We start from the raw sequence: 26,291 nt of genomic DNA, 5'->3' as shown, positions 1-26,291 counted from the left end.
AAGCTTCCCCACGCGGAAGCCCGTGGGCTTCCCTTACCAGGTTTGTAGGCCTTGAGGGGCCTCTGCTTCAAGGAGTTGACGATGTTGGTGGTGACGATGCTGGCGTGGAGGCCGGCGTGATAGGCCATCTTGGGCTCCTTCACGTCCGCACAGTCTCCGATGGCGTAGACGTTGCTGTAGCCTTCCACCTGGAGGTGCTCGTTAACTCTCAGAGCGCCGTCGCTGGCCAGTCTACTCTCTGCGGGCCAAATGCGAGCCGTGGTTGCCATCGGAAGTGGCCACCAGAGGACCCTCGAGAGCAGTGGTTCTCCACCTCCCTAATGCCGCGACCCGTTAATACAGTTCCCCCAACCAGAACATTATTTTGGTTGCTACTTCCTAACTGTCATTTTGCTAGTTATAAATCCGGTGACCCCTGTGAAAGGGTCATTCAACCCCCCCCAAGGAGTCATGACCCACAGGTTGAGAACCACTGCTCCAGAGGCACAGCCCTCCCCCTCTACTCCTGCCTGCAGTCCCCATCGCAGACCTTCCCGAGGAGCAGGGCTCCTGCTTCCAGCTGCGTGGGAACTGGTCCCCAAACGACAAAATGCTCACTCACGGGGACCGAAGGGACAGAGGAGGACTGGTCCGCAGGGTTTACAAGACTGCAATCTTTACAGAAGCAGAGGGCTCTGTCTCGCTCCTACGAAGCAGCTGGTGGATAGGAACCACCACCTACCGGCTATCAGCTCTTGTGCCCTGAAGGGGCCTTGCGGCCTAAAGAAGCCCTCCGCAAGTGTCACTGCATAACATGCATGTAACTCTCTTTCTCTTTCACACAACTCTTTGCAAAATGTTATTAATTTCTTTTTGAATGTGGATAAATTTTAAATAAATGCAGTGCTTTAATAAAACAGATACTGTTTCCTGTTAAATTCTATCCTACTGGATAAATTAATGGCACTGTCAATAGAATTACCTGAAGTCCAAGGGGGTGGACTGATAATGGTCTCTATCATAAAATGATAATGCAGCCTTTAAAGTGAACCAGAGACATATATAACCCACAGATACATGAGTGGATTTTGGACTCACACCTAATTCTAGCTCCGCCATATGAAGAATTAGCTCTTACAGCATGGCCCTGCCTAACGGTCGCCCTCAGGAAGAGATCACTGAAGACAAGGGTTGTATAGCGAAGCATGGTGAAGAAGGCAGATGTGGCCGGCTGTCACAAAGAACAGCTGTGGGGACATCAACGGCTTGTCTCCAAACAAGCAGCCATCAAAGTGAGGCGTCAACTAAGTCCACATGGAAGAAGTCCACCAGCCTGTGTGATCCAAGGGTTTTAAAAAATAAAATCCAAATCTGAAGGAGGAAACGGTTTCAGAAGGACTGTGGGAACCCATTTGCAGGGTCCCTACCTGGATGAAGCAGCCTCCAGTTAGACAATTGTAGCCAACATTACAGTCTAATGTTGCTGCTCAGAAAAGGCCGCATGGCCTGTTGGGATGAAAGGGGAAGGCGGGGTGGTGGGTCCTGGGGAGAGGTCTGTGGGAGGGCGCCCTCCCCTCTGACCGGCCTGCTGGAGAGTGAAGAGGCAGCCAGGGAACGGGTGCCGCGTGCTCCTGCTTACCAAATGCACTGCGGTAGGCAGAGCTGTTGATCTCGATCCCGGTGCAGCAGATCACCAGGTTGGTGGCCACCTCCGTGCCCTTGTCGGTCTGCACTTTGATGTACTCCCGGTACTCATTGAGAGGCAGCTCCTTCAGGTTGCTCACCCGCTCACCTGTCACGGGGCAGGACAGCTCAGTGACCAGGAGGCCGGCAGAGGAGGGGGGTGGGGGACGCGCCACCAAGGCCAGTTCCAGGCCCACACAGATGGAAGAAGGGCAGATCCCCATCAAGGGCATTACTCCAGTCCCAACTTCCTCCCAGGCTCCTCCCCCAGGCTATTTTCTGGTCCCAAGGGATCCAAGTGGAGGAAGATGTGAGAAGGTATTTGGGGAAGTGGGTGTGAATTTCCCAAGAAGTTCTGGGAAAAGCGATTCGACACAAGCTCTCAAACCCAGTTCTCTGAATGTCAGCTAGACCATCCTGACTAGATAGGACAAGAACTCTAAGAATTCCACTGGTAAATAAAGACAAAAACAAGACAAATCAGAGTGCCAGCTTAGGACATTCACTGCGCGAAGGGAAAGGTGACAATGCTAGGTGCACCCAGGTGCCAAAAGCAGTCTGGAGAGCCACGAGGGACAGCCCACCCAGCGCCAACAGCGCGACTGAAAATGAGCAGACTGAGGCCCAGGGCAGTGAAGTGTCGGCCACCCCATTAGGACCAGAGCCTCCTCCAACATACCAGGTGGTTCTCTTTCCACTTGCTCTGGACACATGCCACAGGCAATAGCCAACCCACAGAACCAAATCTCACCAGCCGAGTGGGGTGGGGAGGAAGGTGAAATTGCACCTACTCAGCAGCAGCTGCACGCCTTTCCGGAGCAGGATCTCCTTCACTTCCTGTCGGACACAAGGCAGGAGCTCCTCGTCTGCGAGGGGCACATGGGAGTGAATGAGAGTGACCTGGGGAAGCAAGCACAAGGACTAAGGAGTCGCCGAGACATGTATACAGGCTTCAGTGCACATCAGCCTGGCTCCCCGGTCCCACCCCGTTCCCGCACGAGGACAACACATGAGACTGCAGAGAAAGAATGTTCGGGGCTGGTCCCCAGCAGTGGGGAGCCCACACCTCCTACCACCAGCCTCCCTAGGGCCAGAGGACCACCACAGCGCCGCTGCTCTGTGGCCCATCTCACCCGGGAGCTCATGGGAAACTATTTTCAAGCATCCTTGGACACTTGCAATTATGCAATGTGTAAACAAGCCACTGACTTCCCAGTGTAAATCAGGATGATAACGGTAGTAGAGATGCTTCTAAAATGAGCCCTTCCAAAAACAAAACAATAAAAATTAAAATGAGCACTCCCAGACCCATCTCCTGGGAATGTGTGTCAGCACAGGGGTGGGAGGGGACATCCACTGCTTGTGGCTCTTCTACCCATTTCTCTAAAACGCCCACCAAATGATCGATCGGGTGGGACCAGGCCAGTAAAGTGTGCGCCTGAGGCGACAGCGAGCGCCGTCTCAGAACAGGAGCAGAGAGACTCCCAGTGCCATCCAGGAAGAAGAGCCACAGTGGAGCCTGTTCAAGGTGCCGGCCTGAAGTGGCAGACGCAGCCCAGACCCTGCCACCACGCTGAGCCAGAGGCACCAGAGCAGAGGTGCCCTGCCGTTTAGACCCTGCAGCCTTCAGGCTGAGCAGGGGGCTGGCTTTCCGGCCCACAGAGGCAGAGACCAAAGGACCACATGACTGAGAAGATGGCTACTGGTTGAGATGAGGCGCTGCTGGGGACGTAAGGCTGTGTCCTTAATGTTTTCTGCTCCGGGTTTGTGGTGGCCTGGTACTTCCCTCAAAACCCCCCACAATCACATTGTATGTGAGTTCTGTGTGGCCACTGCAAGGAATCACTGGACCCAACCAGGAAGTGGACTGCCCCGGGAGGGATGGTTGGTGTCAGAATCTGGTGCAAACGGATGAAGGGTCTGACCCGGCCTGTGGCTGTCAGCCTGGCATTCTTTTTGTCTCTACTGAAGCCCAGGAGCTCCGGGGTGGCCCCTGCACCATTTCCTCAGCGGGCAGTGCCAGGCAGCCTGGGATAAAGCTCAAAGCTTGGGGGTTAGAATTCAGAGTGCCTGCATGGAAATCCCCTCTGTGACAGTCACCTGGACACTTCCGGGAGCCTGGGTTACATCACTGTCGAGTGTGGACCCCATTCCCCTCTCAGGAACTTCATCATGGACAGTAGGTAGAACACGTGACTCAGCGTGGAGTAACTTCTTCACAAAGGTTGCCTACTATTGCTATAAGGGACCCAGGTGGCACACTGGTTAGTCAACTGGCTGCTAACCGAAGGGTCGGTTGTTCAAACCCACCAGCCACTGCACAGAGGAAAGATGTGGCAGTCCCCTGGGGTAAGATGTCGGCCTTGGGTACCCTATGGGGCAGTTCTCTGTCCCACAGGATTGCGATGAGTCAGCGTGGACTAGACCCAACAGAGCTGGCTTGGGTTTACTACTGATCTCATTAGTCTCCTGATTCTAAGCATGTAGAAAGTGTACTGAGAGACTTAAGATCATCTAGTGCTTCTTTAAACCCATTAAACAAAATGCATAAGCTCTAACCACATCAATCAACCACAATCATTTCCACAATTTGTCAGAAGAGAGTCATCTAATTAAATTAGCCCCTATTGATTTTTCTGCATCAAACCAACCGGCCTTTCTCCAGGGGAAAGGAACCATCACAATTCCGCTCCCAGAAGCTCATCTGACCTCAGCTTCATGAAGCCCCGGCCTAAAGAAGACCTGAAGCCATTAGGTTCCTTCGGACCCAGGATGCCTGATGGAGAGGGAGGGAGGAGCTAAACTCGCCCATGGGGGTTGGAAGGTTGTCACTGTCCACAGGCAGACTGCCCGCTACCCCCGCCCCCCTCCCGCACGGAGGTTGGTAGGTACAAACAGTGGACCGTTCCATTAGAAGTCCAGTGCTTACCCCACACTCCCCGCTGGGCTTCTCGGGTCCTGCCTGGAAACGTTCACTCGCTGCCATCGAGTCCGTGCCGACTCATAACAGACCCCTGTGGTTGCCGAGCCTGGAACTGTCGTCTTTCTCCCAAGGAGCTTCTGGTGGTTTGGAACTGCCGACCACGTGGCTCACAGCCCAACAAGCCACCCCCAGGGCTCCATGGGTATTGTCTAGACACTATTATTCCTGACGATCACTCAGACCTCGGCCAAAGCCAAGAGTTTCTCACACTCCCCGGGGTGCCAGCAGGGAGCTTGAGTCCAGCAGAGCAGGCCCATGGGACTTTCTGAGCAGGTGGCAGGCTGGCCGACCATCTCCGGCAAGGCTCTCATGGCGCGGGGACCGTGAGCAGGTCCAGGGCATGGGATCTGAGAAGAAAGAGACTGAAAGGCCATAGCTTGTCCCAGAAAAATAACCAACTGAGGGGACTGCGGGGCCACGAATTATTTAATGTGGTTCTTCTAGCCAAAGTCTCGAACTCTCACCAAACGACCTTCTCTTGCAGGGGTCTGGTAAGACGGCGAGGGAAGATACTGATGGGATTCACTTGTGAAGAACTGAACAGGATTGCCTGGAGTGCCGTGTACAAAATGAGCCCTCTGGGAGGCCCGATGAGAGATACCTCATTACCAGCAAGAGCCAAGAGGGGGAGAGCAACCTCTGGACCCGAGATCCCTGAGCAGGGAACCTCCTGGATCCAGAAGACCCATGAACACCAGAGGACAACAGCAGAACCAAGAGCCAGCACACGGGGAGGGGTGGTGGATTTCGCAACCCCCAGAGCTAGTAAAGTCGAGCGCTTTGTGCAGGAAGCTGGCTTGGGGAGTGGGTGCCTCTAGACCAGTGATTCTCAACCTATGGGTCGTGACCCCTTTGGGGACTGAACGACTCTTCCACAGGGGTCACTTAAGACCATTGGAGAACACATACATATTTCACAATATATAATTACATATTCTTTTGTGATTAATCATTATGCTTTAATTATGTTCAATTTGTAACAATGAAAATACATCCTGCATATCAGATATTTACGTAATGATTTATAATTATAAAGTAGCAAAAATACAGTTATGAAGTAGCAATGAAAATAATTTTATGGTTGGAATTCACTACAAACTGTGTTGAAGGGCCGCAGCATTAGGAAGGTTGAGAACCACTGCTCTAGACCAGGGGTGCGCAATACGTCGATCGCCATCCACGAGTCAATCGCAAATGCAGTGTGGGTAGGTCATATGACATTAAAAAAATAGACGTAAGCCTATCATCAATCCTGCCACTTAACTGACATACAGCACAGCCAATCAGATGCGATCTTAGGTGTCAAACACATGCCCACACAACTGCGCTAAGTGGGGCAAAACTGACAAGCTATGTTATCGCCAATTTTGAGACCTTGTTTTTTTTCCCTCTTAAACGTAAGAAAAGGTATTAAAATAAGTGGGGGAGCTGGACCAAGTAAGAAGACAAAAACATGTCACTTTCACATGGAATGAGAGATGTTGACACCACAAGCCAACATTCAGCTGAAGTCCAGAGCGCAGGAACAGTCGCAGAGGGAAAGTACCCAAACATGAGAAAAGTGCTCCCTCCTTGACTGCATTATTCAGCTCTACTTATTTATGTGAGTCAGCCTTTCCCACATAAAGAACATGAAGTCCAAGCACCGTTCCACCATGACTGATGATCATTTGGAAGTGTGCCTGAGGCTGGGGGTCAGCAGTTACTGTCCGGAATACGCATCCCTGGCTCATTTCCTTCAGCGCAAGTCATCAGAGTAAACTCAGGCAATGACAAACAATGTACATAGTTAATTGTGTTGTGTTGTACAATATGGACTCATGCAGTTATGCAAGGTACATAAACATACATTGTACATATAAAGAATTCTCAATATTTATGAATAAATATGCTTTGCATTTTTGTAGTTGGTAGATCATTTTGACTGGATCATTTTATAAGTAGCTTGCATGCTAAAAAGTGTGAGCCCCCCTGCTCTAGACACGTCATTGGGGAAGCTGAGCTTGCTGACCTGGGAACTGGAGTGGAGTGCCTTCAGGCTGAGGCTGACTGCAGTGGGGCGGCTCTGGTACTTAATCCAGGCAGCTGGGTTTGCTGATCCTCGGGGGCTTGAGCTGAAAGCCTGCGGGTGGAGGCTTATAGGGGAGTGGTGTACCCCTTTGGGCATTTATTAACAGACCTGGTAGGACTTTGTAGCATGCCCTGATGAACAACTCTTATCCTGAGTATTTCTGACTGGCGTGATAACTTGTTTATTTCCTTAATGAATCTTGTAATCGTGAATTTTGCCTGTGAGTTCTGTGTAGCATTGGATACTAGACTCCACAGAGGCAACATGGAGCACATTAATCAACATTAACTAAGGCAACTACCTCCTGTCTGTGAGTTTGCGCACTGTGCTGGCTTGTGTGTTGGTGTGATGCTGGAAGCTATGTCCCTGGTATTTCGAATACCAGCAAGGTCAGCCATGTGGACAGGTTTCAGGGGCACTACCTGACTGAGAAACTGAGAACAGACTACAAAGAAGGGCTCAGCTGCCCACTTCAGAGGAAGAAACTGCTAAACCCGTATGCATAATTCGAGCCACTGTCGGATACCAAAGTCCTAATGGACGAAGTAGAACATGGTCCGAGATGATGCCCCCTGGGTCGGAAGACACTTGAAATGTGACTACGCTTTCTCGGAGTGGAGTCGACCAGGGTGACGTGAGTGGAGTAAAGGCTGTGGGAGCAGAGCCTTCTGGATCCTCATCTGATGCTCGGGCACAAGGATGGCCTTGAGAAGAATGGGAATTCCAGAGCACTCCACTGTGTCATGGGAACTTGAACATGGATCAAGGGGCAGATGTGGGAACAGAACAAGGGCACACTGCATGGTTTAAAATCAGGAAAGGTGTGTGTCAGGTTGTACTCTCTCATCATACTTATTCAATCTGTGTGCAGAGCAAATCATCAGAGAAGCTGGCTGCCATAAAAATATGGCATCAGGATTGAAAAAAGGCTTATTAACAACCTGCGATAGGCAGATGACACAACCTTGCATCCTGAAAAGTGAGGAGGACTTGAACCCTGACTGATGTTGATCAAGGATTACAGCATCAGTATGGATTACGACTGAATGTAAAGACCAAAATCCTCACAACTGGACCTATAAACATCATGATAAATGGGAAAAAGGCTGACGTTGTGAGGATTTCATCTTGCCTGGATCCGTAATCAATGCTCATAGAAGCAACACTTAAGAGATCAAAAGACACATTGCATTGGGTAAATTGGCTGCACAAGACCTCTTTGGAGCGTTCGTTCTAAAGCAAGAACGTTACTTTGAGGACTAAGGTGTGCCTGACCCAAGGCACGGTATTTTCCATTGCTTCCTACACATGTGAAAGTTGGAGATTGAGTAAGGAGGGCGGAAGAATGGGTGCGTTTGGGTTGTGGTGCTGGAAAAGAATATTCAAAGTACCGTGGACTGTCTAAAGGACAAACACTTCTGCCTTCTAAGCATAGCCAGAGTGCTCTTTAGAGGCGAGGATGGCAAGACTCTTACATACTTCCGACATTGTCAAGAGAGACCAGTCCCTGGAGAAGGACATGATGCTTGGGACAGTGGAGGGGCAGAGAGCGAGGAAGGTCCTCAGTGGGATGGGCAGCACAATGGCTAACACGATAGCTCAAGCCCAGGAGTGACTGTGAGGATGGCGCAGGACTGGGCCACGTCTCGTTGTGTTGTGCACAAGGTGGCTGTCGGTCAGAGTCAACGAGATGGCATCTAGCAACAATACCAACAACTAGATGCCACGGGAAGCTTTGTCCAAGTTGGGGGTCAGCAGGGAGAGGTGATCAAATCCCACCTCGATTCACAACATCCCAACTCATGGCAAACGCCAGGTGCTACCAAGCAAAACTGGTTTCCGGGGGCCTCTCGGCCATGATGCTCATGGTGCCATGATTGGTTAAGCACTCGGTCACCAACAGACACGTTGGGACTTAGAATCCACCCAGTGGCTCCATAGGAAAAAGGCCTGGCCATCTGCTCCCATAGAAATCACATGTGTCATCATATGTGTCACATGGAGTTGCCCAAGTCAACTCAGGGCACCTAACAACAATCTTCACCGAAGGAGGTTGCCAGGCCTTTCTTCCACAGCACTGTTACCTGAGTCCGAACCACCAAGCTCTTGGTTAGGGTTCAAGTGCCAACCATTTGTACCACCAAAGGCATCTCTCCTGGACTTCATTCTCCCTGTTGGGCACCAGGGGGAGGACCTCTCACTGACCTAGGCCACACCCAAAACAACTCTGTTCTCCACGTGAACTTCAGGCACAATGGGCCCTGGACCTCCCAGAAAATATCCCATGGAATCACACTTCAGCGGGCTCCCCTATACAAAGAACAGAGGTGAGAAAACATTACTTGTCCTGTCAGTTGGCCATCTGTCTTCAGGGCCCCGAAATATAAAGCAGAAAGAAGCCAACAGCTTGGTGTTCAAGGCCAGGGCTGGCTGCCTCACCTCTTTCTCAGGATATTCTGTTTTAATCTCTGCTGCCATCTCCACTCCTGCGGATCCTCCTCCTACCACCACGATGAACTGTGAGCTCTGGACCTGGGCGAGGAGAAGGCTTAGTCAGAGACACCCACATGGCCCGCCCTTGCTTCAGAGGTTAACCCGAGACTGTAATTGTTTACAGGATGAGGAAATCCCAGTCTTTCTCCCGAGGAGCTTCTGGTGGTGTCGAACTGCCAACTATGTGGATCGCAAGCCAACATGTAACCACTACCCCACCAGGGCTCCTTCACTGACCCTCTGCTTTACCAAACATGATGCTGTTCTCCAGGGCCTCGGCCCTCCTGAGAACATGGCCAGAGTATGTGAGACCAATTCTCACCGACCTTGCTTCTAAGGAGCATTCTGGCTGTACTTCTTCCGAGGCACAGTTCTTTGTTATTCTGGCTCCTAGGAGGCAACCGACAGCACCAAGCTTACAGCTTCAGCAGGGAGCACCGGCAAGGGGACGAATGCAGACGCAGTGTGGTGCACCCTTCCCACCTTATCACTTCTTCTCCCTTTCCGCCCATTTTCAACCTGCACTAGTTCTTGATCATTTCTGATATCTTTTGAACAGAGGTTTTTTTCCATTTAATTTTGCTATTGCTGTTTATTTTTTCTTTCCTTTTTTTAAAAACATTTTATTAGGGGCTCATACAACTCTTATCACAATCCACACATATACATACATCAATTGTATAAAGCACATCCATACATTCTTTTCCCTAATCACTCTCAAAGCATTTGCTCTCCACTTAAGCCCTCTGCATCAGGTCCTCTTTTTTTCCCCCCTCCCTCCCCGCTCCCCCCTCACTCATGAGCCCTTGATAATCCACAGGTTGTTATTTTGTCATATCTTGCCCTATCCGGAGTCTCCCTTCCCCCCCTTCTCTGCCATCCATCTCCCAGCGAGGAGGCCACATGTGGATCCTTGTAATCAGTTCCCCATTTCCAACCCACTCACCCTCCACTCTCCCAGCATCGCCCCTCACACCCTTGGTCCTGAAGGTATCATCCACCCTAGATTCCCTGTGCCTCCAGCCCCCATATGCACCAGTGTACAACCTCTGCCCTATCCAGTCCTGCAAGGTAGAATTCGGATCATGGTAGTTGGGGGGAGGAAGCATCCAGGATCTGGGGGAAAGCTGTGTTCTTCATCGGTACTACCTCGCACCCTGACTGACCCATCTCCTCTCCTAAACCCCTCTATGAGGGAATCTCCAGTGGTGGACACTTGGGCCTCAGGGGTCTCCACTCTGCACTTCCCCCTTCATTCACTATGGTATATATATATACATGCATACATACATACACACACACACATATATATATTCTCTTTTTTTTTTTGCATGATGCTTTATACCTGGTCCCTTTGGCACCTCGTGATCGCACCGGCTGGTGTGCTTCTTCCCTGTGGGCTCTTTTGCTTCTGAGCTAGATGGCCGCTTATTCACCTTCAAGCCCTTAAGACCCCAGACACTATCCCTTTCGATAGCCGGGCACCATCAGCTTTCTTCGCCACATTTGCTCATGCACCCGTTTGTCTTCGGCAATTGTATCATGGAGGTGTGCAGCCAATGATATGATTTTTTGTTCTTTGATACCTGATAGCTGATCCGTTTGGGACCACACGATCACACAGGCTGGTGTGTTCTTCCATGTGGGCTTTGTTGCTTCTGAGCTAGATGGCCGCTTGTTTATCTTCAAGCCTTTAAGACCTGAGTCACTATCTCTTTTGATAGCCGGGCACCATCAGCTTTCTTCACCACATTTACTTGTTCACCCACTTTGGCTTCAGCAGTTGTGTCGGGAGAGTGAGCATCATAGAGTGCAAATTTAATAAAAGAAAGTATTCATGCATTGAGGGAGTGCTTGAGTAGAGGCCCAAGGTCCTTCCGCCACCTTAATACTAAACCTATAAATGTAGACACATAGATCTATTTCCCCATCCTCATATATATATTTGCATGTACATGTCTTTGTCTAGACCTCCATAAATGCCCCTTGACTCCCAGCTCCTTCCTCCATCTCCCTTGACTTTCCTCCTGCCCCACTACCATACTCCATCCCCACCTGGGCTACAGCTATACCTCTTCTTTATGCAGCCTTACCCTTGATCATTCCCCTTTTTCTTTCTTTTCATATGTTATTTTTAATATAAAATCCAGAATAGGTAAATCTATGGAAACAGTAACTAGATTCATAGTTTCTTAGGATCATGGCATGAAAGGTTGGAGGGAAATGGAGAACTAATACTAATGAGTACAAGAAAGAAGAAAATGTTCGAAAATTAATTATGGTAATGATGCACAGTTTATAAAAATATATTTAAACTATTGAACTGTACAATATATTAATCATATGTCAATAAAACTCCTTAAAAATAATAAAATAGCTTGGGTCAGTTGCACCGTAGTCCTCAAAGTGAAATCTTTGCTTTTAACATTGTAAAAAGTCTTTCGCAACAGATTTGTCTAATGTCGTTTGAGTTTTTAACTGCTTTTACAGGGGTGTGTTATTTGTGTAACTGAGTAAAATAAAATCCTTAACAACTTCTATCTTTTCCCCATTTAACACTGGTCCATTTGTGAGGATCCTCTTTGCTTTTAGCAAGCACGGTGATGCCATCCGCATATCTCACTGCCATCAAGTCCATTCCAACTCAGCGGAATCCGGTAGGACAAGGTAAAACTCACTGGCCCTCTGGGTTTCCAAGAGTGTAACCTGTGATGGAAGTAGAAAGCCTCACCTTTCTCCCACAGAGCAACTGGTGCTTTTGAACTGCTGACCTTGTAGCTGGCTGGCCAACACTTAAGGCCACCAGGACTCCTCCCATCTGCTTAGCACAAGCTGTTCATGCATCTTCCTCCAACCCTGAGGCCGTGTTCTTCTTCCTATAGTTCAGCTTCTCTGCTTCTTTGCTTAGCATACAGATTCAATCAGCATGGCGAAAGAATACAACCTAAACTCTCCTCTTTCCTCCGTTTAAACCCCACAACATCCCCCTTATTCTATTTGAACCACTACCTCTTGGTCTGCATTTAACATGTGCACAACATTCTTCACAACGTTATTCACAGTCGAATGCCGTTGTAGCGACAAAATAACCCAAATCAACATCTTTCTGGTATCCCTTGCTTTCAGCCAAAATCTTTCTAATGTTAGCAAAGATATCCCTCATTGCACATTCTCTTCGCAATTAGCTAGAATTTATGGACGTTCCCTGTCAATGTACTCTTGCATCTGTTTTTTTAATCTTCAGCAAAAGGTTCCTTGCATGTGATGTTATTCAATGATGTCCACTGGCGGCTGGTCCACCTTTACTTGAAAGAAGCACACATCTAGCTAGATCGCTTTCATTGGCCGGCCAGGAAACTACCTTCCACATTTCTTGACATAAGCAAATGAGTTCTTTCAGGACTGCATCAGCTGGTTGAAATGGTTCAATGAGTCCTCCATCAATTCCTCAAGCCTTGTTTTTGTCAGTCCCTTTTATGTAGCTTGGACGTCTTCTTTCAATACCGTTGGTCCTAATCAGATGCTGCCTGTTAAAATGCCGGACCGTGAACCAATTAGTTTTGTTACAGTGGCTCTGTATATTCTTCCCGACTTCTTTCGATGCTTCCTGTATCAGCCAGTGTTTGGGCCCCTAGAATCCTACAATGTTGAAACTCAAGGCTTGAATTTCTTCATCAGTGATTTCTGCTTCAGAAATGTGGGGCATGTCCCCTCCCCTTTGGGCTATCTAACTCCAGGCCTTCGCACAGTTCAGTGGAATACGTTGCTTTGTCTTCTCAAGCTGCCCTGTGACATTTTCTGTTCAGTCCTTCGACGTCGTTTCTTCTAACAGCTTTCGTTTTTCTACATTCAAAAGTAAGTTCCAGAGTCTCTTCTGCCATCTAACTTTGTCTTTTCTGTCTTTCCCATGTTTTGTAATGACCTTTTGCTTTCTTCATGCATGAAGTTCTTGATGTTGTCCCACAATCCATCTGGTCTCCTGTTATTAGTGGTCGGTGGATCGCAATTGTTCTTAGCGTCAGATAGAATATACTCAAGGTTGTAGTGTGGGTCTTGTGGGCTTTTAAATTTTTCTTCAGTTTCAACGTGAATTTGGATATGAGCAATTGACGGTCTGTTTTACAGTTGGCTCCTGGCCTGCTTTTGGCAGATGATAGTGAACTCCTCCGTTGTCTCTAGCCACAGATGTGATCCATTCAATTCCTGTGTCTTCCATCTGTACCCTTCAAATGTATCCATGTCACCGTTTATAGTGTTGAAAAAGAACATTGTCAGTGAGTAAGCTGACAGTCTTAGAAAATTCTATCATGTGATCTCTAGCGTGACTTCTATCATTAAGCCCATATTTTCCAACTACTCTGTTTTCCAAATGCAGAGCCCACGACTGACCAGGCATTTGTGAGCTATTTCTCCTGAACCTGAACCACCCCATTTAATCCTGGCAGCAGCCCCAGGAGGCGGGTGTTATTACTACTCCACTTGAGAGGAGTGGAAAGCCGGGTTCCTAACCTCCGCACGGTGTGCTCAGTGCTCCGGGGCCTCTCAGAAGCTTTGCAGATGGTCCTGCCCTCTGTCCCTGAACGGCACTCACCTTGAGATCTCCTTGCTGGGCACTCATTCCTCACCTGTTAAATGGTGATCGCACACCGGTTCCATCTGCCAATTGGGGCTGCTGGGAAAACTGACTGAGATCATACACACCAGCCTGCTCTCAAGACCAAAACTCAAACCCACCGCCTTCGAGTCGGTTCCTGCTCACAATTACTCTCTCGGACAGGGTAGACCTGCCCCTGTGAAGCCCCAAGACCGCCACTCTTTACAGGAGCCGAACGTCCCATCTTTCTCCCACAGAGTGGCTGGTTGTTTCGAACTGCTGACCTGGGGGTTAGCGGCCCCACTCATAACCACTACAGCAGAACACAGGCACTGCTCAACCTGAAGGAGCCTGTGAAAAGCCCTAGGAATGAGGAGCGAGATAGGGACACCCCTGTCAGGAGGCTTTGGCGACTCGTTTCCAGGGTTTGGAGACAGGTCCAAAAGTCTTCTTGCAAGGAGTCTCTTCGTCATAAGCGCCTCAGGTGTCACCACAGCCACCTGCCTCTCCCCGCTCTCCCAGGGGCCCACCTGCTCTGCCCACAGCCCTGGTCAGCAGGCCAGCTCACCTGCCTCACCATGTCCTCATAGGCCTGGATGGCGGCCCGCTGGCTGGAAACCTGGTTAAACTTGCCAGGGAACGGCCCGGTGCTGCCTGTGGCCAGGATGAGATGGGAGAAAGGCAGGGCCTATGAGGGCAGAGAGAAGAAAGGGGGATGTGGGACAGGCTTCTGCCCCCAAACCAGCCCCTACAGTGCAAGGACCACCAGGTGGGAACACCCCCTCTGAGCGCACTGAGGCAGCTCCAAGGCCGGCCCTGAAACCACGGTCCGTCCCTAAGGGAGCGGCTCATCCCTCCTGCTGGGAGAATGCCTTGGTGACCAAAGCCACCCACGTGGACACCGGGAGGCAGAGAAGCAGACACCCCAAAGTGACGTGTGGGGATAAGCAGGAGTCTGGCCCTCAAAGTGGAGGGAGGGGAGGGTCTCCTGGGAAGGGGATTTCTGAAGAAGCTTTTCACTCAATAGATCCTCCTCCCCATCGCCTCACCTCCCAAAAATAAAATCAACCAAAAATCTTGTTCAGGGCTAAACACAAACAATTGAGCAAAACAGAGCTGTTCTGATAGGGGTAGAGGATTCTGGATAACTCGGGCCCGTTCTCCCCCAGGGAGCCAGAGAGACCCTCCCAGGGCCCCTGCAGGGCTCTGTGAAGCAGAGCTGGAACCCAGGACTAGAACCATCCTGGGAATCTTTCCAACCAGGGCATTCTTTCGCCCTAACAGTAAGTCAAGAGAGCGAAGTCACACTAGCTCCCATAGTCCTTCACGGTAGGAAGGCGCTTTCTTCCCGATTCCCGGAGCTCTGAAGGCTGCGGGGGGCTGGGCCTCGAGGTGACCCTCAGGGGACTAGGGGGGTTGGGGGGTGGCAGGGTAGCAGCAGCTCCCTATTGGAGTCCAGTCTGTGCCCCAGGAATCGTCCGAGCCCTGCACTCCCTGCAGCAGCGCAGTAAGCTACACATGGCTGTGAAGCGTGCAGCCAAAGAGCCCCTGAGGAACACAGCTCTCCTCCGAAGGCAAGGGCCATCTCAGGTCGGAGCGGCTGGCTGGCAGCAGGTTTGGTTGGGGCCTGGAGCCATGGCCCAGCATGACGCAAACAAACACGTCAAGAAGCACCTCTGCCCTGAGGACTGCCAGTCCAGGGTGCGTGAGAACACGCAGGCTGGGCCAGGCATTTAGCCTGTGATTCGGGGCAGGGAGGCAGCCCCTGGGCTGGCCAGGCTTCGCACTGGGATCCCAGGGCCACTGGCTTCTGGAGATGGCGTGCTGGGGTAAGACGGCCTGGCTTCCAGTTCTGGTTTAGTCTCTTCCCAGCACGGGTATCTTCAGCCAGCTGGGCAACCTCTCGGTAAAGTGAGGCTCTCACCCAGCTCACAGTCACAGGGAGCAGTAAATAAAATGTCTGGAAAGCTTTAGAACAGTGGGTGGCAGGCACCTAATAAAGGCCCAACAAACACCTGCCACCACACTCTTACGGCTGCTGTGGGCAGGCCTTTGTTTCAGGAGAATGTACTATCTGCCCAGCCCTGGGCAGATGATGGACCCGGGCGCTCACCTCGCCGCCCTGCAGCTGCACGGTCTGATTCTTCAGGTCGATCCCAACCACCACGCCCTGCCGGAAGTTGTCCTTGAAGGTCACCGAGTAGGAGATGAAAGTCTTTTTGGCAAAGCCTGGGAGATGGACACAGGAAAGGTCACCGTGCGCCAGAACTGTTCCTGGGAGGCACAGGGACAGGAGTGCCCTTGGTCAGTTGGCTGCCCACCCCACCTTTACCCTCCAAAGTGCCAGCCTGGGCCCTGAGCCCCTGGGACCTCTTTATGGGAGCTTCTTGGAAACCAGTGCCCTCAACAGCCTCTGGAATTGGGAGCATGTGAGTGGAAAGAACCGGGCCCCGCCCATGTGGTCCCAGGCCACCCTCGCAAAGCAAGCCCCAAGAAGGGGACACATTACCGCTCTCCACGGAGGCCCGGAGGGCTGCCACGTTGTGGTGGAAGGCGTCCTTCATGTCCACCAAGGTGAAGGGGACGTTCAGCAGCTGGAGCTGGCTGGCGGCCGCCATCCCGCCGAAGCCTCCGCCCACGATCACCACGTGCACCGACCCCACCTCCACGGAGGCCTGGGACCCCATGGCGAGCCAAGAGCTGCTGGCAAAGTAGGAGACACCCCACTAGCATCAGCAGGGCAGGGAGGGGGAGTGCACCCCTAATGAGATAGGCCTCAAATGCCCAGGCTTGGTTGGTCTTTTGAAACTATGTGATCATCCCATAACGAATTTGCATTCAGTCACATGGAAGCCATGCTGGCGATTGCGCCGCTTGCTTTGTTGTTGGAGTGACGAATGCAGTATCAGTTCTCAACCTCCCAAACTCCCAGTGACGTGCCCCTCTGAAAAGCAACGGCAGAGCGAACACAGAGCAAGGAAGGTTTGCCACCTCGGGGAACTGGGACCTCCGAAATACTCTTAAATGCTTAATAAAAAATCATTATTCATAAGATCATTAATCTTTATTAATACAAAACACACAATGGTCTCTCCTAGGGTGAATAAACCATCCAAACCTCAGGCATGGAATAGGCCCATAATTTAAATGACCAAACGAGGAAATTTCTGTTTACAGTAAAATATACTTATAAAATAGGAAAGAATTTACATTTTCTAATATTTGGATTCAATTCAAAAGGAACAAGGGATCCCATCGCCACGTCCCCTGCTCCCAAGGTGATCTGCGTGGCTTCCATGTGGACGCTCTTTCACACACTTTAAACAAGCTATATATATCTTTCCCACTTAATTCATGGCATCCAACACCTTCAAAGAGAGGAGCCACCTTTACCCAATCCGATCCAATCCCAGCTTCTGCTCTGGACAAGCTACGCCACCTTGGGCGGCAGGCAGGCAGGCCTGCTCCCGACAATGATAGTGGCAGCGCTTGCAAACTCAAAAGGCCAGGTGAGGTTGGTTAGCTTACGCGTTGCTGTGTGTTGGCAGGTGAGTCCTGGCTCCCGGCAGCCCTGTCAGGTGGAGGAGAACAGCCTCACTGCGCTTCCAAGGCAGCCACCTTGATGGGAAGAGATCACCCAGTCTTTTCTCCCAAAGAACCGCCGGTAGATTCGAACTACTGATCATTCACTCACCAGCCGAGCACTACACGCACCTGTCGTCAGTGACAGTCTTGGAAACTCACAGGCAGTCCTACCCTGTCCTATTGGGTCACTGTGAGTCAGCATCAACTCGATGGCAGTGAGGGCTTTTCACAATTAAATAAAGCAACGCTTCTCAGGGAAACCAGACAGGTGGGTCAGGTAAACGTGGGGTGGTTGGTCAGGTATACAGTCACAAGACCCAGTGCCCCACCTGTAGGGAACTTCAGAGCAGATGCCCCAATATAACAAAAAACCAAATCCGCTGCCATTGAAACAGGCAATTCCAACCCATAGCAACCCTGTACAGCACTTCTGAGACTGTCTGTCTTTACGGGAGCAGACATCCTCCTCTTTCTCCCTCGAAGTGGCTGAGTGGGTTTGAACCATCAGCCTTGCAGCTAACACCCAATGCTTAACCCACAGCACCAGAACTTTATAAAACAGGTCTTCTAGCAAGCATGTGAGTGTTGTTAGGTGCCATGGAGTTGCTTCTGACCCATCGCGACCCAATGCACAACAGAAGGAAGCGCCTCCCGGTCCTCTGCCGACTTCACCATTGTTCTGTTTGAGCCACTGTGCCAGTCCATTGTGTGGAGGGCCTTCCTCTTGTTCACTGCCCCTCTACTGCACCAAACAGGATGTCCTCCAGAGACTGGCCGCTCCTGACAACTTGTCCAAAGTAGGTGAGATGACGCAGTCTTACCAGCCTTGCCAAGCCTGGCCCCAGGTTCCGCCCAGCCCTCAAGTCACCAGTTTGAGCTCTGGTCTGGAAACCAATTAGTTGGTTACTACCCACTTGTGGGTCCTACTGTGACCAGAGGGAGTGGCGAGGGGGCGTGGGGGCTTTAGGGAGGTCACCCTGGGGATGGGAACTTGCAGGGGAGAGGCACCCCAGGAGACAAGGGGCGGGAAAGAATATCTGCCAGGAGATGAAACCACACGAGTTATGGACACGTAGGCAAATCGGTGCCCAGAAAGAGGATGGAGACCAGGCAGGATGGGGCAGGCTCATGGGAGAGGCAAGCAGGCAAGGCCTAGCTCCAGGCCAGGGACGTGGGTGCAGCCATCCACGAGAACCTGTCACCAGGGGCCTGGGTTCCAGCGCAGCAGGGAGCCCTCGGGCATCATGGGTTAAGCACTGGACTGCTAGCAAGGAGGTCAGTGGTTCGAACTCATCGGCCTCTGCTCAGGAGAAAGACACAGCCTCCTGCTTAGTAGCCTACATGGTGGCTCGCCTGTCCAGCAGACTGGTTGTGGGTTGGAACTGGCTCCAGGGCAGCCAGGACAGGGCCTGCCAGAGGGCATGCAGGGCAGCCTCAGAAGGCAGGGTGCCCTGGTGCAAGGGACTGCCCAGCTGTCTGATCCTGAGAGGCCAGAGCAAAGCAGCCACTGAGGCCTTCAGGGAAGGGGCAGAGGCAGGTGGCATGGGGGACATAAGAGGGTGGCATGGGAGAAGGAAGTGGCTTTTAGGGTCAACCTTGAAGGACAAAAGGCATGATGGGGAGTGTGGTCCAGCCAAATGGGCAGCATGGGACACCATTCTCCTTGTATGCCCATGAGGCTGGGGCAGAGCCCCTCCTGCAGTGACAAGAGGGCAGTAAGAACCCCAGCAGCTCACCCCCCTGAGATCTCTTTGTGCACACACAAGAGACGTGGCTTCCCGGCCAGGATCATCTTCCAGTTACTCAGCCCACTGCCCTGGTTCTCCCTGGGGCCTGTAGCTCTGACACAGGATGTGGGGAACTTAGCGTTCTCCTCCTGGCCTCCAGTGCCCCCGGCCACTGCATCCACCCATTCTAGAGAAACTAAGTCCTTAGCAGGTGATGCCACCCGTATCACTCCAGGCCCTCACAGGGTTGTCCAGGGTTCAGCCCCAGAACATTTGCTGACCAAGCTGAACCTGCCAACTGAGCCTCAAGGCCTATCTGAGGTGCCTCGAGGCCTGGCCAGGGCTCAGGAGAGTGGGTGCCAGGACCTGAGCAGGGCCTGGGAGTGGGGGGTGAGGTGGGGGTAGGGGTGGGCAGAAGAGGTGGACTATAGGATGGAGACACTTTGCCTGCCTCTTTGGCATAGTCCCTTGGGGCTGGCTGCAAGGAAGGGGTCGGGAAAATACCCCAAAGCCCCACTGCCCCCCTGGCTGGGTACAGGTCCTGATAGAGACCCACACAGCTTGGGCTGGGGGTTCCACCATGAGTCAGGTCACACTAATACAAAATGGGCTGGGGTGGGGGCCCAGCCACAGGAAAAGAAGGGCTTCGGAGAAGAAGTGGGAGGGGAGGCCAGGAGGCCAGCACGGACGGGGCCCCATTTGGGCCGATGGACTCACCAGCTCTGCAGCCAAGTGGACACACAAGTCTTCTCAGGAGAAGTGAGAAGGCGTGAAGCCCCTCGGGCAGAATCAAGGCATAGCTTCTCCGAAGAGCAAACTCTCCCCACACTTCACTAGGAGAGCTCCTCGGGGAAGGCAGGCAGGGGTGGAGTCTGAGGCTGGCAGGCAGGGCCAGGCAGGGCCAGAGGCAGAGTCAAGGGACAGGGAGGTGGCTTTCACATGCCAAACCGCCTGAGGTCTCTCCTTGGAATCTGTTCTTCTCTCTCCCCTACTGACCCATGGCACCCTCAGCAGGGCAAGACAGAGCCAGGGTGCACCCCGCCCCCTCAGCAGCTGCCCTTACCCAACACTGGCCACTCGGGCAACCCTCCAACGCCCTTTCATGCCTAGGCCCAAGGAGAGCTGGCTCCCAAGGCATGAGCCTCCGCCACGGACCGACCGACGCCACACTCCGGAGGTGCTTAGAAAGTAAGCGTGGGCCACAGAAACAGAAGGTTTCGTGACTGAATGTTCAGAACAAAGATTCTACAGAGGAATCCTGACCAAAAGGAGGAGGACATGTGGACCAGAATTCTAATTCTAGTGGAATCTAGACATTCTGGGGCCACTGTGGCTGGCTGACCCCCTGAAAACTACTGCCTTCAGCTAGTCTTACCTCGAAGCCAACAACCCTCTCCCGTGAAGCCTTCCTTAAAGCCAATCGACGGAAATGATGCTCAAACTTACTGCGTGGGATGGAATTGTTAGGGCCACTCAAAAGGGGAGGGGAGGTGCAGTCCCAGGAGCAGGGGAGGGCCCACTGAGGGGGTGCATGTAATCCCGTGACTGCCCTGTCCGTAATGCCCATCACTGTATCTCACACACAAATGGTGTAGAGCTGGCCTCGGTTTGCCTGTGTAGATGTCCGATCACTTTTATGCTATTTTTGAACTATGTGCGGAATTAAATTCCCCTGTGGAAACGTAGCAGCATCAGGCAAACAACCTCAACCCCTAGGAGAAAAGCACGCAGCTAACACCAGGAAATGACCAAAGATGTGGGCCTTTCTCTTACTTCTTGAATGATTTGTTTTTTAACATGAAAAGTTTGCCATGAGAATGCTGGGCATCAGAAGAGCATGCGAAGCCTAATCCCACTTATAGACTATCAGACACACATGACATAACCATGCGCATGGCTATTCGCCCCTAGCTTTACACCGAATAGCTACTTAATAGGTTCTCTTCATCTTGGAAAGAAGTTCAATGCCTTGTCCAAGTTCATTGCTCATCAGTCTAGCCTGGGCCAAATGCTACACACCCTGATCACGCAGTGATTAGGGTTATTCTTTTGTACAGTTTGATTTTTTTGTTTGTTTTAAATGAGCACCTACAGAAACAATAGCGCTTCAAAAACAAGGGAAGTTGATTTCTCAGTTGCGACATAACTCGCAGACTGCACAGTTCACTGTTTGCAGGGAAGGAGCGTGCAGTTTCCAGTTGTGCTGGGCAATGGTCTTAGAGAGACCTGGAGGTGCAGTGGTTACAAACACAGAGGCTCCACAGTTCAAAACCACCAGCAGCAACGGGGAGGAAGACGGGGCGTTCGTTCTATTCCCATCAATAGTGACAGTCTCATACACTCAAAGGGGGCAGTTCCACCCTGGTCCTGTGTGCTGGGAGGAGTCGGCATCAACTCGACGGCAGTCAGTTTGCTTCGGAGCTTAGTGTAGCCCTCAGCATGAGTCACCGGAGGGGACCCCGCGCGCAGCCATGCCCTGCTCCCCAGCCCTCCTGCTTGTGGCAGCCGCTACCCTACCTTCCGTCTCTGTGCCCTTGCCTCCTCTGGATGATCGAAATCCAAACTCACTGCCGAGTCGATGCCAATGGAGAACTGACCCCGTGAGTTTCCCAGAGTACAGCTCCTCCGGGAGAACCGTCTTCCTCCCCAAGCACAGCCCATGATTTGGGGCTGACTTTGTAGTTCTCAGCCCAACGTGTCATCGGGGCTCCGGGTGTCCTATAAATGAAGCCACCCACGGGGTGGCCTCTGTGACTGGCGGATTTCACTCTGCCTAACGCTTCCAGGGCGCCTCCCTAACGTAGCACGAGTCAGGATTTCATTCCCTCTTATGGCTGAATAATATCCCACGGCAGGCTTGTACTGCCTTCAACCGTTCATGGACCTTTGGGCTGCTTCCACTTTGGGTTAGTATAAACCCGTGTGCATAAGTCTTTATCTGGATGCATGTTCGTAACACTCTTGGGCAGCTACACCTAGGAATGAAGTTGCTGTGTTAGAAACGCTGTTTTGGAAAACTGCCAAATATGCAATCTGGTTTTCCCCTGAACAGCCACACCAAGGGAGGAGGTGAAGAAGACAGACCTCAACTGTTCTCCTCCCCGCCGAGACCCAAGGTCTGCTGCAAAGACAGCCTGACTGGACGTCCCCCAGGGTCCGGACACTCCAATGTTAGCTCTTCGCTCTGCTTGCCACCAACACCAACATCGACATCACACACCCAATCTGGTCTGGCCTCTCGTTTGCTTAGTAATCCTGTTTTCTCTGCCCAGCGCCCGAACCAGGGGGAACCTTCAAGTCACAGAGACGCTTACCTAACAATACCACAGGCCCTGTGGGATCTTGTGAGAATGAGGAGGTTAAATGAACGCCAACACGGGGAAGAGGCCAGGCCTCAGAGGACACACGGAAGGAATGGGGTGGGCCCAGATCAGAGCTAGGGTCTCGCCCGGGATTGCTTCATGGAGATTACAGAACTATAGGCTGTCGGCATGTTTTACGTCATCACTGCTTACAGCTGTGGGTGCCTTTCAGCATTGGCTCTGGAGACAGCCATGTCTCCAGAATGACCGTCTGGGTGATCGCGTTGCTGCTAGAAGCACCTTGGGCCTCCCAGGTCACCTGGGGGGAGGGAAAGAGATGGTGGCCTCCCTCACTGGACACCAGGGACCGTTTCAAAGCCCCCAGAAAACACATCGAATGTAATCCAGAAAACAATTTCTAAAAAGAACTCAAAATCTGAAGCGAAGGGACTGTCTCCCATCTCCCTTCAGGAGACGGCAGCTCACAGTGGACAGGCAGCCAAGATGGGGTGCCACATACACTGAAAACCTGGGCCCCAGAAATTTGTACACCCTCTTGAGGTCCAGCCGCTTTGTTGTGGTCCCCTTGAATCCCCACACCTGCACCTGGACCCTAAACACAAAGGACCCACTGCCTTGGAGTCGATTCTGAATCGCAGCAACTCTAGGACAGAGTAGAAATGTTTCCTACTGCTCTGAGGCAGTGCATCCTCACAGGAGCAGAAAGCCTCATTTTCCTCCCTCAGGGCAGTCGATGGGTTCGAACTGCTGACTTAGAGGCCCAACATATAACCCACTATGCCACCAGGCCTCCTCCTTTCTCCACTAGACAAAGACTAGGTTGGCTCTGAAATAAATACCAAATCAGCTTAGCTCCTGACCAATCCCAGGCTTTAGCAGGGCCTCGGTCTCCTCCTCTGTGAAATAGGTCTGCTCCCAGCGGGGACTCCTGTAGGTAGTGTGGGAATGTGGGGTGCTCTAGGTATAGGCCACACACACCACCACTACCAAACAGACCTCCTTGATATTTTATATGCCGGCCTCCTTAAACGAAGAGTGGCAAGCCCCTCTACGCAGACATGGACCTCACCCAGGAACGCTCCGCTGCCCAGCGACCAGTCCCCTCAGGGCGCGCCCGGCCTAGAATGTAAACTTTTGTTGCAGGGGGTTTAGCAGGGCCGGGATCAAAGGAAGCTCCTGGCACCACCCACTGAAAGCAGGTCCAGGTCAACCCTAGGCGTCCCGGTCTTCACTCCGGCGCCGCCCACCAGTGTAGCTTAAGAGGAAGTGACGCGCCCCTCCTCAGTACACCCCAATTCTTTCCCTGGGGCGACCTGCCCTCGGGCACCGTTCTCGCGCAGGTCGGTCCCCGGCGCGGGAGGAGTGTAGCCGTCCCCGCCCCCGCGCAGCAGGGCCCGTCTCACCGGAGCCGGGATCGGGCGGCCGGCGGCGAGGGCTGCCAGCTCCCCGGCGGGGAGCGCAGGAACCCCGGGCCGCGGGGCGCTGCTCCCGAAGCGAGCGTGCCGGTCCGTTCTGCCCGGGAAGCGGCCGGTGCAGGTCTGAGCCCAGCGTCCCCGGCGACCCTCCTCCGCAGCCACACTCCCACCCGCCGACTTCCCACCGGCGGGGCTTGGGTCCAGCCCTTCCCTCCGCTCCCAGCCCCTGCTCGGTCCGGCGCGGCCCCACCTGCCGTTCGCCGAGCGCGTTCGCTCCGAGTCCGCCCGCCCGCGGCCCCGAGGCCCCTCCGGGGCGGGCCCCACCGCGCCGCGCCGCCCCCTGCGGGCCTCCGGGGAACTGCAGCCCGTGCGGGCCCTCGGGCCGGCCCGCGGAAACTGACCCTGACCGCGAGCCTAGCCCGTGGCCTCCCTCCAGCTTTGAACCAAAGGACACACACAACCCAACCCTGCCTGCGCTCAGAAACCCTGCCTGCGCTCTGCGTTTGCCTTGCTGGGAGACACCTGTTAGCGCACGAGGCTCCCCCACCGACCGGCTATGGGCTTGGGGCCCATCAATGAGACCTTTCTTGGACTGGAATTAAAAGGCAATCGGATTTTCCCTCTACATTCCTTGGTATAAGCAATCATAACACACCAACCCCCAACTGAGCACTGTCTGTGCTGCGCTAGGCGCTGGGGGATAGAATGGAGACCAACACAAACGTGGTTTCTGTCGTCATCGAGGTAAGAAAACCCAAAGCCACACTCAGGGCCGTAGAGTCCATGGCGGCTCATAGTGACCCTAGGACAGGACCAGGTAGCACTGCTGTGGGCGAGGCTGTCCCTCTTGACAAGAGTAGAAAGCACGGTGACTGGGGTGGTTCCCAACTGCTGACCACGGTACCAGCAGGGACAAAAGCATATGCCCCCCACCCAGTATCACCAACTGGGGTGAGAAAGAGTGGGGCAAAGGAGGCCTACAAACGGCTTTCTCCTCAGATGCGGAATTAACTCAGATCGCAGAGATGGGAACTGGGCCCTCCCAGGTGCCAAGCCGCAGAGGCAGTTTGGCCAATAGGTCTGCATGATCCGGCCTACTTTTCAGGGACACTGCCGTCTGGTCGCCTTTGCAATGTGGCCCCGGTGCAGCTGGTGTAAGGAGCCCTGGTGGCTTACCCATTTGGCTGCTAATCTCAAGGTCAGCAGTTCTAACCCACCACCTGCTCAGAGGAAGAAAGATGAGGCCTTCTACTCCCTGAACGATTTAGTATAGCCTCAAAGCTAGCGTATGTTACACCATCGGCCTGGGGATGCCGCTGAGAGGTGTGCTTTACGATCTGTGGGGGGTAGAGGGTGAAACGGAGGAGACCAAGTGGGAGAGCAGAGGCCTGGCCTGATGCAAACGTTTTCAGTGTGCTTACTTGCTAACCACAAGATTGGAGAAGCTCAAGGCCCCCACCACCTGAAGCACCTCGAATGAAAGGGCTGGCAACTGAGCTCTGAAAAAAGTATCTGTTGAGAGCCCAGTGGAGTACAGCTCTACTCGGAATCAGAATCAACTGCTGGGCAACTAACTGGTTTGGCTGAGGGCTCAGTGGGGGGCGGGGAGAGAAATTGAGACAGCTCGGGCCTGTATTTGGAAAGAGATGGACCACAACAAGCTACATGCTGGAGACAGGATCACGCGAACTTTGGGAAAAAGAAGACACCTGCCCCGCCTCGTGCAAACGCGAGTATCAACACCCGCCTCGCAAAAGAGGATTCAGAGAGCTCGTTGATGTGTTTTGTTGTAACTGTGTGAAGTGTTTTCACGTGGAGACAGGTGCACAGAGACCCTTTTACTGCAGGTAGTTCCGTAAGGATCAGCTGATCCAAGCCCACACAGCACACGGGCAGCTTCTGTCCTAGCTCAATGCTCTTTGTAATACTGTCCTTCACCTCCCCACTTGTCGTGGAAGGTCACTTAAGAAGTGGCCATTCCTGTGCCTTGTCCAGAAACTGTGCTCAGAGATTCTGTACCCTGTAGAAGGTGCCCAGAATCCTCTCGAGCTGCAAGTGACGGTGGTGCCCTCCCATGTTATGACCATGCGCAATCCCCCTCTCGGCCTCTGGACTCCTTTGCCTCTCCTCCCTCCGCAGCTGGCACTCTGCCTGGTGCAGGCAGGAGTCCGTTTCCTGAAGTGTCAGTCTTTGTTATCTTTGGTCTTCTCTCTCAATCCCCGAGGCCTTGGGAGAGAACCCCATGCCAGAGATCTTGTGGGCTCCACCCCTCCTGATCTAATCTGAAGAAATCAACCGGGAGGCGCAGGCTGGGGTTGGAGTTCTGGGCACAAGAGTCTTGCATTGTACTGGGCTACACCGACTTTCAAAATAGAATCTATTTCCTCCTGCACCCCCAAACTCCTGAAAGGAAAATAGGGTAAACTTTGACACTGAGA

General features: G+C 52.5%; 1 protein-coding gene across 3 annotated transcripts in view; it reads right to left on the bottom strand.

Moving 5' to 3' along the window:
* Positions 1-24,201, bottom strand: part of AIFM2 (AIF family member 2) — a 35,500-nt gene extending 11,299 nt beyond the window's left edge. Inside the window, exons 1-9 of one of the 3 annotated variants that reach the window (XM_075533756.1) lie at positions 24,104-24,201; positions 17,332-17,421; positions 16,313-16,506; positions 15,917-16,032; positions 14,372-14,491; positions 9,156-9,248; positions 2,454-2,562; positions 1,619-1,771; positions 38-238 (exon numbers count right to left, since the gene is read on the bottom strand). In XM_075533756.1, the coding sequence (XP_075389871.1) occupies positions 38-238; positions 1,619-1,771; positions 2,454-2,562; positions 9,156-9,248; positions 14,372-14,491; positions 15,917-16,032; positions 16,313-16,490 (970 nt within the window). In that variant the 5' untranslated portion in view covers positions 16,491-16,506; positions 17,332-17,421; positions 24,104-24,201. Of the gene's footprint in view, positions 1-37; positions 239-1,618; positions 1,772-2,453; positions 2,563-9,155; positions 9,249-14,371; positions 14,492-15,916; positions 16,033-16,312; positions 16,507-17,331; positions 17,422-23,841; positions 24,046-24,103 lie in introns of those variants that run through there. The other 2 variants (XM_075533758.1, XM_075533757.1) reach the window with 2 other exon arrangements.
* Between the last annotated feature and the right edge of the window lie 2,090 nt (positions 24,202-26,291).

The sequence above is a fragment of the Tenrec ecaudatus genome, chromosome 16, assembly GCF_050624435.1.
Source record: "Tenrec ecaudatus isolate mTenEca1 chromosome 16, mTenEca1.hap1, whole genome shotgun sequence".
NCBI classification, from domain to species: domain Eukaryota; kingdom Metazoa; phylum Chordata; class Mammalia; order Afrosoricida; family Tenrecidae; genus Tenrec; species Tenrec ecaudatus.
The sequence above is the reverse complement of the archived record's forward strand: the minus strand, read 5'-3'. Positions and strand labels throughout refer to the sequence as shown.